Genomic DNA, 13,058 nt, shown 5'->3' on the forward strand with positions numbered 1-13,058 from the left:
CATGCACCAAGGTTACGAGGCTTCCCGAGTCCATTAACGCCTTAACAGGAAGGTCATTGATTGTAATATTGCAGATTTGCGGTTCAGTCTCTAGTCCAGGAACTGCAGCACAAGATGGTTCCGCAAATAGCGACTGACGCCGGCTAGCGTCACACTCCATGGGTTCAGTGGTAAGAGGGCAATGGGCAGACACGTGTCCCGCCTCATGGCATCTCCAACACTGGATAGGGCCTGGTCTCTTTGGCAAGGAGTCCTTTTTAGAGCCCCTTAGCCACTCGGGACCATCACCAGTCTTTTGTCCCTGGGACACCACTTGAGCCCTTTTCCCTCCATCGGCACCCCTCCACACTCCCCCAATAGATGGAAGTCTCTTACCAGCTGACGGCACAGATCTGGCGCTCCGGGGAGGTGAAGACGCTGCAGGAACATCATGGAGGTAGTCCTCAGTCACCTGGAACCTCTCCACAAGGTTGACAAGTTCGTTTGCATTCTTAGGATCACCTTGTCCCACCCAGCGTTGCAGGTCAGTAGGAAGCGCTCGGAGGTAGCGATCCATCACGACCTTCTCTAGGATTTGTGCAGGAGTAGAAGTGTCTGGCTCCAACCACTTTCTTGCCAAATGGATTAGGTCATACATCTGGGACCTCGCTGATTTGTCCAGACTGTAGCTCCAGTTGCGTACCCTCCGGGCACGGACTGCAGTAGTAACTCCTAGTCGGGCAAGTACCTCCTCTTTTAGCCGAGTATAGTCCTTAACCTCTTGCTCACTGAGGTCATAGTAGGCCTTTTGAGGTTCACCTGTTAAATAGGGCGCAATTACCTCTGCCCACTCAGCGGCTGGTAACTTCTCTCGCTCAGCCATGCGCTCAAATACTGTTAGATAGGCCTCAACATCGTCCTCAGCAGTCATCTTTTGCAGCGCTTTCTGCACAGTCCTTCTCCCAAAAAAAATCTCTGGAGCGGCTCCCTCCATTGTGGGTGGATTAGCAACCACAGGCGCCCCTCGATTTACTATCAGGTGCTCGATAAGTTGTTGTTGGCTTTGGCGCAAAGCTTGCAACTCTTCCTTATGCATCTGCTGTTGTGCAGCCATGGACTGTTCATGTCGTCTATTGGCCTCTGTCTGAGCCTGCTGTTGTTGCAAACTCACTTGCATAAACTGCTTCAGCATCTCCTCCATGTTGCTGGACTGTTCTTGGAGTGTAGTTGCAGCTTTCACCCATGACATAAGCAGCTGTAGCCAAGTCTGTCCACACCGTTGCCCCTAGCAACCGTGTTGCCCGCATTCTCCACCAATTGTAAGGGATCTTCCCGGGGTAGGGTGAGTTTGGACACAGTTCACAGCAGACTTGGAATTTATAAAGCAGACCTTGGCGTTTATTCGTGGTACAAACAGTCCAACAAACAAAAATATACGGCAACACCGTGCTTTTTAAGTACAACAGAAAAAGAATAAAAAAAAACAACCTAGCCCGGCTGGGCGCTTACTAACAGGTTCTTCTCACCTATCTGACACTTATAAACACAGCGTCTTTCGCCTGGATATCGCAGGGTGGGTTTTAGCTCCAGCAGTGGCTGCGCTCGCAGCTTCCTCCAACACACAGACTGTTCATTTCCCTGGCTGAGAGCGATCACCTGCAGGCCCCGCAGAGCCTTTACCTTCCCAGGCTAATTAGGATCAAAGCTCACCTGATCCAAAACCCAGAACCGGATCGGGGGGGGTGTGGAATGACAGGTCCCTCTACCAAACCTACCTGCCATTCCATATAAATCCAGGCCCGGCAAGATTAAATAACAACTCAGCAGCATATTGCTGCTGAGAAACTGATCCATCCTGGACTTACCATCTCACACTGTGTAGCAACCTAGGTGAGATGTACACCCCCTCGATCACTTCTCCAGTGACATGTCTACAATATATATAATGATTATACTGCAGTTAGCAGAATCGACTGCCTGCCTGTAGTATTATTAGTATGAGAACACCAGCAATTGTCTTCAGGTAGCTTTAAGTGCACACTGTGCAGAGAACGCAGTACCCTAACTGTAAATACTGCAGCTGCCTGCCTGTGGTATTAATAGCATCAGAAGAACATCAGCAATTGTCTTTAGGTAGCTTTAGGTGCACACTGTGCAGAGGACATAGTACACTAACTGTAAATACTGCAGCTTCCTGCCTGTGGTATTAATAGGATCAGAAGAACACCAGCAATTGTCTTCAGGTAGCTTTAGGTGCACACTGCGCAGAGGACACAGTACACTAACTGTAAATACTGAAACTGCCTGCCTGTGATATTAATAGGATCAGAAGAACACCAGCAATTGTCTTCAGGTAGCTTTAGATGCACACAGTGCAAGGTAGCTTTAGATGCACACAGTGCAAAGGACACAGTACACTAACTTACGGCTCTCAGTACAGATGGCGCTGTGATTGGCCAAGCATGTGGGTCATAGTGCATGCTTGGCCAATCATCAGCTAGCAATGCACTGTGATGCCGCAGTGAATTATGGGCCCTGATGCGCCACTCGAATTTGGCGCAAACGGCCCATAACGTTCGCAATTCGAACAACTCGAAGCTCATCCCTACCTGGGAAGAAGAAGAGGTCAAAAAAATTGTAAAGGCACTGTCCCCAGACAGAAAAGTATGGGTGATTGCCATCAGGCCAGATCAAGGGACTTCTCGCACTCATGCACTGTTGGAGTGGAGAGAGGGAGTACTTGAAAGCTTCAAAGGCAAAAGTGTACAACTGGGAAACAAAACAAAGTTTTACATAGAACACCCGAGAGTTTCAGGTGAGGGTTCCCTCAGCACTGGTCAGATAGAGCCAGCTAGAGGAACAGTCACCTCCCCAGCACCCCTGACCATGATCGGGCCAGAACTCCTTACAGCTTTGGGGGATTTTGTGTCAAAGTGCCAGGATAGCAACACAGTATGTGTGGAGGCTGGGTACAGGAGGATGAGGATTTTCTCAGGAAAACAGCCTGTGCCAGCTGGAAAAGAAGCATTTGATGTATGGATAGAGCAAGCCATGCAGGCTCTGGAAGAGTGGGAACTGCCAGAGGCCCAAAAGAAGCACGTATCAGTGAGAGCCTGCGAGGCGCTGCCGTGAAAGCTGTCAGGAACTTGAGATTCAGTAATACCATCTGTACAGCCTACGATTACTTGGTTATGGGCAGCTAGAGAAGGCAGCTGATCTAATCTATCAATTTGAACATATCCTCCAGCGTCAAGAAGAATGCCTTTCTGAATACATCAGATGACTGAATAAGATGCTATATCAGATTTATATTAAAGAAAGGGATGGCCCTCTGCCATAGACCAAGCCAGAATACAGCAAATCTTAAAGGGGCTCTGCGCTCTGATACAGTCTGGCTTCATTTGAAAACCTCTGTGGGTGTTATGTCACTAAAATACCCTGACCTTATCAGAGTAGTGAGAGATGAAGAGGCCAACTGTTCGTCCGACCTCTACTTCTTTAGTTGAAGTCAGGCCTGCAAGAACAGTGGAGCAAGACTCCAAAATCTCCACCTTGAAATGTCAAATGGCACAAGTGATGGAGATGATGACTTCATTGATGGTGAAGGTCTCCGAGACAATCAAGGGAGAAAAGACCGCGACAAAAGTACCTCAGGTCACATCCGCTGCCTCAAGCCGGAGGCCGATGAGTGATGAGGTTTGCTTTAATTGTGGAGGAATTGGACACTATCGACGAGTGTGCCCAAGCCCGGTGAAGCCTGAGACACAACGTCAAAAGCTGGCGGAAAACTCCAGAGGGCCCCGGTGAAGGAGTTAACCAGGTGCACTGTTGTGTTAGCTAACTCCAAAAAGCATAATGATGTGAAGGGACCACGGGAGGGGTCAAAACCCTTAGAGAAGACTCCCGTTATTGTCTCAAAACGACCCAGCACCTCACCCTCTTCGACCCAGACTAATAGGCGTCAGGGAGCCAATACACGCCAGACCTGCAGAGTCCCACAGGAAGCCAAGCGGAACCCGAACCCCCGCAAGAAAAGGAGTGCAGATCAAAACCACTAAACAGGTCAAACCAGCCACCTCCTTTAAATTACCCCCCAGATTAGTGGGACCTTCCCCGGATGTCCCCATTCAGGTGGAAGGAATATATAACAAAGGTCTCCTGGATACTGGGGCCCAAGTGACACTCCTCTACAGGGACTTTTATGATAAGCACCTCCAATATTTGCCACTCCAGAAGTTAGAAGAATTGCAGATATGGGGCATTGGTACTCAGAGTTTCCCCTACGATGGATATCTACCAATCAAGATGACTTTTAAACCCCTCCGTAGCCGGGAAGGCTGAGACCTTTGATACTCTATCAGTGGTCTGCCCATGCCCTCCAGGTGCTGAAAAAAACTCCCTTATCATGGGGACTAACACTGACCTGGTCAGGAGACTGTTGACACCCCTTGTTCAAGAAAAAAGTACTTCAGCCACAAGTATACACCCTGTGTTGAAACAAGTATACCAGAACTTAATATAAGAGCAGAAATCCCCACGGGAAGGAGTGGGCAAGATCTGGTGCTTGGATCGGAGCAAGAAGGTGTTACAACCCGGTGAAGTAGTCTGTATGAAAGCTTCTATCAAGCTGAGTTGGAAGCAGCCAGGCCCCTTCATTGTCCTTGAGATGGACGATCAGAAGGAAGACAAGGGGTTGGAAATAATTCCAGAAGTGTTGTCGACCAAGGCACTGAAGAGAAGCAGAGGAAAAGTCTCAGTCAGTGTCTGAAACACAACAGCTTCACCTGTGAAGATGCCAGCTAGAGTGCTGCTGGGACAAGCAACTCCAGTCTCACTGTGTGGTATCGTGGGAGGACAAGAGGGAGAGATCCCACTGGAAGAGTTCTACCTGAAAAACACTCCTCTTACACCTGCTTGGATAGAGAGGGCCAAAGCCCAGCTCCTGAGATGGAGAACTGGCTTTTCAAAAAGTGAGTTTGACGTGGGGCTTGCAAAGAGGCTGAACACCAGATTCGATTGGAGGAAGATAAACCCTTTCGAGAGAGAGTCAGACGGTATCCACTGGGAGATCTAGAAGACCTGCGGGAACAACTGGCTGAGCTGAAGAGGACAGGGATTATTTGAGAGTCCCAGAGTCCATATGCCTCCCCAATAGTGGTGGCGAGGAAGAAGAATGGGTCATTACAGTTGTGTATTGACTACAAGACACTGAACCGAAGGATCATTCCCGACCAATACACCACACCTCGGATAGAAGATGCCTTACAGAGCCTGTCGGGGGCGAAGTGGTTTAGTGTGCTGGATCTAAAAAGTGGATACTACCAGATTCCTATGAATCCCAAAGATAGGGAGAAGACCACTTTCATTACTCCTGTGGGATTCTTCAAAATCATTCTCATGCCACGAAGTCTGTCTGGAGCCCCAGCTACTTTTCAGAGATTGATGGAGAAGACTGTGGGCGACATGAACTTGATCAAAGTATTGGTGTATTTGGACGACGTCATAGTGTTTGGCAGAACACTGGAAGAGCACGAAGAGCGCCTGGAGAAAGTCTTGAAGAGGCTTTGCGATGAAGGCTTGAAGCTTTCCATGGAAATGTGCCAATTCTATCAACCTTCAGTAGATTATCTTTAGGCCACATCGTGTCCGCAGAAGGAGTGGCCACCGACCCTAAGAAGCTGGAAGCTGTTATCTCTTGGCCCAGACCCACGAATGTGACCGAGCTTAGGTCGTTCGGAGGTTCATAGAAGTGTTTGCTAAAATAGCCCACCCACTCACTGAGCTGTTGAAGAACCAAGAAGAAGCTGGTTTAGACCCTGACCATCCAGGAAAACCAAACGAGGGACCCAGGAAAAAGAAGGAGTCCATACAAGATCAGTGGTCCCCTCAATGCGAAAAGAGACTTTCAGACAGCTAAAGTGGAGTCTTACTACTGCCCCGGTCTTGGCTTTTGCAGGCCCTACGAACAGATGGACTGGGCAGAAGTGCTTTATCAGGAGAATGACGGACACCTAAGGCCCATTGCTTATGTAAGCCGAACTCTGGCACCCGCAGAGAGGAATTACCCAACTCACAAGCTTGAATTCCTGGCCTTGAAGTGGGCTGTGGTAGACAAATTAAAAGACTATCTGTATGGTGCGGAATTTGTGGTGAAGATGGACAACAACCCCCTAACGTACTTGCTCCCTACCGCAAAGCTAGATGCCACAGGCCATAGATGCTTGGCTGCCCTCTCAGGATTCACCTTCAGCCTGAAGTACCAACCAGGGGTTGGTAATCGAGATGATCACACTGTCAAGAAGGCCTCACTGTTCCTAAGAACACTCAGATGAATGGACTCAGCTTACCCCTGAAGGAGTGAGGGCCCTTTGTGAAGGGGTAGAACACCAAGTGAAAGGTGGAGCCAGAGCAGAGGAAGTTGGAGTGTTGGCCGCGGGAGTGCCAAAGTGCTATTGTGATGTCACTCAAATCCATGAGGGGGTCTGCCAAAGCTACCTCGGAAGGATCTTTGTAAAGATCAACAGGAAGATCCTCTCTGTAGCCTAGTACTAAAAGCCTTGGAGAGTCAACACCCTGATCTACTCAAAAACACACAGAAGGAAGCTCGTCTGTTACATAAAGAGTGGGATCGGTTGCAGTTGCAACAAGGGGTGGTCTACCGAAGGGGCCCCTCTGAGGATCCTGAAGAGAAGTGGCAGCTATTCCTACTGGAGAAACACAGAGAGAAAGTGCTGATCGCCTTGCATGATCACAATGGCCACCTGGGATCAGAAAGGACTCTACAACTAGTGAGAGACAGATTTTATTGGCCCTACATGAGGGCTGAATTGGAAAGCTACTGTCATTCCTGTCTCAGACGTATACAACGGAAGACCTTACCCCAGCAATCCACTCCAATGGGCCATCTAGAGAGTCAAGGTCCAATGGATCTAGTGTGCATTGACTTCCTATGTCTGGACTCTGACCTGAGTGGACAAGAAAACGTCCTAGTAGTCACTGATCACTTCACCAGCTATGCTTAGGCATTCCCTACAAAGGATCTGCAGGCATCTACAGTGGCGAAGACTCTAGTAGAAAAATTCTTCATTCACTATGGCTTGCCTCAGAGGATCCACTCAGATCAAGGAAGAGACTTCGAGAGTACTCTTATTAAATGACTGTTGGATCTGCTAGGCATTCAGATGTCCAGGACTACTCCCTATCATCCACAAGGAGACCCTCAACCAGAGAGGTTTAACCGAACCCTCCTCAACATATTGGGGATTTTGGCCTCTGAACAGAAACAACAGTAGAGCAAACACATCACAACCAGGGTACATGCCTACAATAGCACCATAAGTGATGCTACGGGATATTCGCCCTATCGTCTGATGTTCGGACGAGAAGCCCCACTGCCAGTGGATTTGGCCTTTGGAACTTCTATAGACCTTAGAAGTAGACAGATTGTGGAGGAGTCTGAAGACCGCATATGAAAAGGCTCAAGCTACGTCAGACGCCAGAGGAAGTAGAAACAAGAGGAACTTCGACCTCAAGATACGGGGTCAGGATCTACAACCTGGTGACCGAGTCTTGATACGAAATCTGGGTATACCAGGAAGACATAAGCTGGCTGATCGGTGGAAGTCGCAGCCATATATCATGTGCAAACAACTTCCAGAGCTGCAAGTGTATGAGATCAGACCGGAAGGGAGCACGGGACCACTGAAGACATGGCATCAGAACCACCTTCTACCTCTCACAGAAGCGGTCAGAATAACCCCACAGAAGGAATTACCATCTAGGTCCACTGCTGTACCTCGACCAGTAACTAGGTCTCAGTGTGGATCTCGAGCAGCAGAAGATAGCGAGGAGGAAGAAATGGAAATAAGCTGGCTGTGGCCATCTGAACTGCCAGGAGCAGATGCAAGCTATTCACACGAGAGGAGAGGATAATGGAACTCTTAGGCCGGAAGCCCCTGAGTTTGTACCTCAAGATAGGTCAACAGAGAATCCAGAGGAGTCTCAAATTCCTCTGTTGGAAACAGATCATGAGGACTTCTCTGCTGGTGTTGAATCTGAAGTACAGGGAACAGAAGTGAGTGAACAGGAGGATGAAGGAGTCAAAGAAAATTTCAGTTTACCTGAGACGCCAAAAGAACAGAGAGCTAAGAGAGTGATTCACCCGCCAAAAAGACTACCCCATCTAACCCCTTGACACATCTGTATCAGACACCACAGCGTCAGCTGTGGGTATACAGAGCAGTCTCCCATCATACGATAAGTGGTGGGAGGCTCCTCTGTCAAGCTTATGTTATGGAATTAAACATTTGAGTTTAAATTTGGGTTATGAAAATAGGACTTGCTTATTGTCATATTAACCCAATTTCTCTGCATGTAAATAACAACATGTAACAGGCAAAAATGTGTTATAAAGCAAAGACTTTAAATATCTTTGGGGACCAAAGATTTAAAGCAGGAGGAGTATGGAGCGCTAGTATTTTTGCCTTCTAGTGCCATGTAATGCTAAACAATGGACTATGCTATAAATTGGTATTTGGCCCCTTCTAGTGGTATAAACGTGAAATGGACTCTGTTTATTTTCTATTTCAAGATCATGGGGAAAGACTAACAGGAAGGGACTTAATTGTTTTTCTTTAGAAAGGACTCACCTACCCAGAATGCCCACTCACTTACCCATGAACACTGGGTGGCGGAACTGAATGCTGGGTAGGAAATAAAAGGCCATTTTCTGTCTTTTCTGGATGCGTGGCCCGCCTACAAGGATCTGTGAGGAGGTGTTCCAGAGAGCTGCGGCCGGCTCGGTGTGGAGCAATATTTGAAGCCACTGGAGACAGTCTACACTACAGCCTGCTGGAGCAGCGGCATGGTTGGATTGGGGAGGATCCAGAGACATCTCACGGAACCAGACGGAGGTTCTGGTCATTGTGCGGAGCGGTACAGCGTGACGGAGCAGACTGGCAGGACTGGGAACCCAGGGAGCAGAGGCATCCATCTGTCTGGACCTGGTGTGGTGAGAGGGCTGTTGCCCAGAAGTTAAATACTGCACCTCACACATTAGACTAACTTTACAGCATTGCTGGGACCGGTAGTCCCACAGAACAGTTCCGTTCAATAGAGTTACGCTTACATAGGCCGCTTCAAACCGATTCCATTACCAAGTGACTGCCGCTGGAAGTACATTCCCAGGGAAGGAGTTCACAAATACTTTACACAATTGAAGTTACTGCTTTACATTATCCTACACTGCTTTACTGGTCGGAAATCCTGCAGATTATAAGTACTGCAGTATAAATGGTTAGCTGAAGAAAAGAAGACAAGAGACTATATTCCTTACTGTAAGGCCTTGCAGTGTTGCTATTACATACTAGAGACTGTAGGGGGGATATTGAGTAATTATACTGTCTTACCATTCTGTTCAAATACTGTGTAGCATCTTATAGAGTTTGCACAGTGTACTGGAAGTGGGAAGGTGCCCAGTGCTGAGGTTGTATTGCCCGAGCATTAGTCCCACTTGGAGACATGCCTGCAGGAGCAATACAGGTAGCTCTCATGTCATAGCCATTCACAACTATTTGCTTTAATATTGTATACTAATCACGGTTCTTGTGTTTGATGTTTGAACCTGTTCTAGTAAACTTATCTTTTGGTTTAATACAATCTGTTGTGAGGCTTGTTCATTCTCCAAACAGGTGTAGCAGTGTATAACCAGGTGATAACACAAGTAAAGTGCATATAATCTATGACTATTCAACTGTATTTTATTATTGGGTTTTGCACCAACACTGTAATGCCGCATACACACGACCAGACTTTTCGAGGGATTAAGTCTGACAGACTTTCGACGGAGTTCTGACAGAGTTCTGACGGACTTTCCGAATGAACGGACTTGGCCACACACAATCACACCAAAGTCCGACAGATTCGAACGTGATGACGTACGACTGGACTAGAATAAGGAAGTTCATAGCCAGTAGCCAATAGCTGCCCTAGCGTCGGTTTTAGTCCGTCAGACTAGCACACACACGAGCGGATTTCTCAGTAGGAACTGGGTCCGGCAGAGCTCTGTCGGAAAAATTTGAAACATGTTCCATTTCTAAAGTCTGTCAGACTTTTGCAAATCAAAAGTCTGTTGCAGCCCACACACGTTCGAATAGTCTGCCGGAATCATTCTGTCAGACTTTTGATGTTGAAAAGTCTGGTCGTGTGTACGGGGCATTACACAGCTGTGTCAAGTGGGTTGAGCCAAATCATTGGGGGTGGAAATAGCAGAGTACAGGCCCAATAAATTACCAGAAGCTCCTTCGGGGGTAAGTGCTACAATTGTATTTACTGCAATATAAACCCATATATGCAAACCCATATCTGCAACTTTTACAGGAAAACAATAAGTCCATTATAGTATTAAGCAGGTAATCATGATTTGTAGAATTCCTGTTAATTGACTGGGTACAGTTGCCATGGTTGCAAGAACAATAATTTTACCATTTTCACAAAAGATTATATATAGCTACCAGATGATACAAAAAAAGGGTCATTTTCAGCAAAAATCACATTATCTGTAATATCATTATTATTATATTTTGTTCTTTAAAATGTTTAGAAACTTTTATTTCAAGTATATGTAAACCCTCACCTTGTAAAACAAATCATTCAATTTAAAATAGAAATGAAAGGCAAGACATCTGCATACATGAACAAAAAAAGTTTTTTTTTTTTTTTTTTTTTTTTTTTTTTAGTGATCACATACCCTCTGTTCTCAGTTGCATAAAAAGCTTAGAGAGCTAGAGGAGAAGAAACAACAGCACAATGACCTTCCCAGTGAATGGCTGTGCAAGGGGGCAGGCGGGTAACAGCACAAGTCTGATTATTGGAGGAGAGCAGGCTGAGTTCCCAGCAAAGCTAAATAACTAACTGACCACTGTGTTTTCCTGCTTAGTGTGGACAGTTTTAATAGGAAAGAAGAGGGACTGGCAGGGACACCAGGGGTTTCACACAAAGGCAGCAATACAAAGAGAACAGAAGACTTTTTCAGTACATGGTACAACAGACATATAATCAGAAATATGAAGTGTTGGGTTTACATATTCTTTAAGCTCTCCAGAGCATTTTCTTTTGTGATGCTCCTCCAATCCTCTGATATTATTGCTGGGTTTACACTGAATTCTTTAGCAAACTCCTCTTTAGAAATCACAAGAATACATTTCCAGTAATCTGAACATTCAGCGTTGGGATCTGGTTGGATGGCCCAGTCTGGATAGTATGTATGATATTCCCTGTATTCCCTGTGATTGGTATCCTGTGTCTAAAAATGTATCATGAGATACAACAGATGTTCTACATATATCAGTAGATAACTCTCCACTTAATGTCAGTTTGTATCTTTCCAGGCCTTCGGGTCTATGGATGGTAGCAAAGTGCTCTTTGTGTTCATCATTGGCCTCATAAGGGACACCACAGAATGGACATTGCTTCCCACAGCCAACAATTTTCTAGAACAATTCACCCTGAGGCATCACCATCACCCTGGAGAGTACAGACTTTATATCCATAGATTGCAGCTCTGATAAGACTTCTGTTTCTGTATCTTGCAGGAAGAGCTGAATGTTGGATGAAAATTGGCCAACATCAACCTTGTTCAGGAAAGCGACCACTTGCATCTCATTCTGTGGGATCTCTAATGCCGTGTACACATGACCGGACTTTCCGGCAAACTAGGTCCGACGGTCTTCCCGATGGACTTTCGGCAGACTTCTGATGGTCTTTTCGGAACGAATGGACTTGGCCACACACAATCACACCAAAGTCCGACGGATTCGACCATGATGATGTACCATCGGACTAGAATAAGGAAGTTCATAGCCAGGAGCCAAAAGCTGCCCTAGCATCAGTTTTCGTCTGGTGGACTAGAATACAGACGTACGGATTTTTCGACCGGACTCAAGTCCATCGGAAAGATTTGAAGCAAAGGTTAGATGAAGCCCACACATGATCGAATTGTCCGACGGATTCGTTCCATCAGACCTTTGCTGTTGAAAAGTTTGACCGTGTGTACACGGCATAATTCTCCCTTTAGTATCTCACATACACTTTTTAGCAACTCAGAGGCTGATGAACTATTGACACACGTAAAGCAATGTATAAATAAACCAGAGATAAGTGGAGCAAGGCACCACATCCTAAATAGTAGAAAAAATAGAAAATTGGGAAAGGGGGACTTTTAAGGTGTTGGAAAAAAGTAAAACTATAACATGTATAGTAAAAAAAATTTATTGTACATAAATAGATTAAAAAATATATAACAATCTTAGTTAAAAAAATTATGTTTTAGACCAAAACATTCATGGATGTAATATATTACTGTACATCACCGTAATTCTTGACATGTTTCGCTAAAGTATATAGCTTCTTCAGGACATTCGTAATTGTCTGTGTATAGCGTATTCACTGTAATACATAAAAATACATAAGACAGATACAATGATAAGGATGAGTCCTAAAATAAACCTAATAATACAAAAAACTAAAATTGTTACAGATCAACTATAGCTGCTGTTACCCCAAAACTGATTTCAGGTCAGTATGCGAACACACCAGGACAACCACACTGCCAAGTATTAGGATATCAGTGTGTCATAGGAACCACCGCCCTGCATTGCGGTTGTTAAACTTGCTAAGACCATTTGTCATGCTTTCACCCAGGAGCCCCTCACTACCCACTGCTGTCTAAAGGTAATTGAAGTTTCCTTATGTTTTACCATACCAACTTTGTTTGCTCATTCTGGCTTTAATTGCTTTGGCAAACATTGTTATGCCTTGCAGACTCACTGGATTTGGAGCTAGTGAAACCTGATAGGCAATCATATCTCATGTAGTACACAATTCCTATAGATTGACAATTTGCAGAAAATGTTGGTCTTTATACTTGGCCGTTTGGCTAAGTAATTTGTTCAGCAATCAAAAAATACTGACAGAGATTGCATGTCCAACATCTTCCACATCTCATAGCGCCAACAGCCTTTAGGCCGCACCGCTTCCTCTTGACAGAATGATGACTGTGAACCTGTTGGTTACGCAAAGAC

The 13,058-nt window shown here is 45.9% G+C and overlaps 1 protein-coding gene across 1 annotated transcript in view; it reads right to left on the reverse strand.

Annotated features, from left to right (window-relative positions):
* The window catches only part of LOC143925648 (uncharacterized), a 102,316-nt gene that overhangs the window by 32,242 nt on the left and 57,016 nt on the right, over positions 1-13,058 (reverse strand). The window contains 3 exon segments of the mRNA XM_077450114.1: positions 5,594-5,761; positions 7,947-8,033; positions 11,135-11,281. Coding sequence (XP_077306240.1) covers positions 5,594-5,761; positions 7,947-8,033; positions 11,135-11,281 — 402 coding nt within the window.

Source organism: Lithobates pipiens, unplaced genomic scaffold, assembly GCF_037356315.1.
Source record: "Lithobates pipiens isolate NorthernLeopardFrog02 unplaced genomic scaffold, aLitPip1_a1.2 Scaffold_22, whole genome shotgun sequence".
Taxonomy (NCBI): Eukaryota; Metazoa; Chordata; class Amphibia; order Anura; family Ranidae; genus Lithobates; species Lithobates pipiens.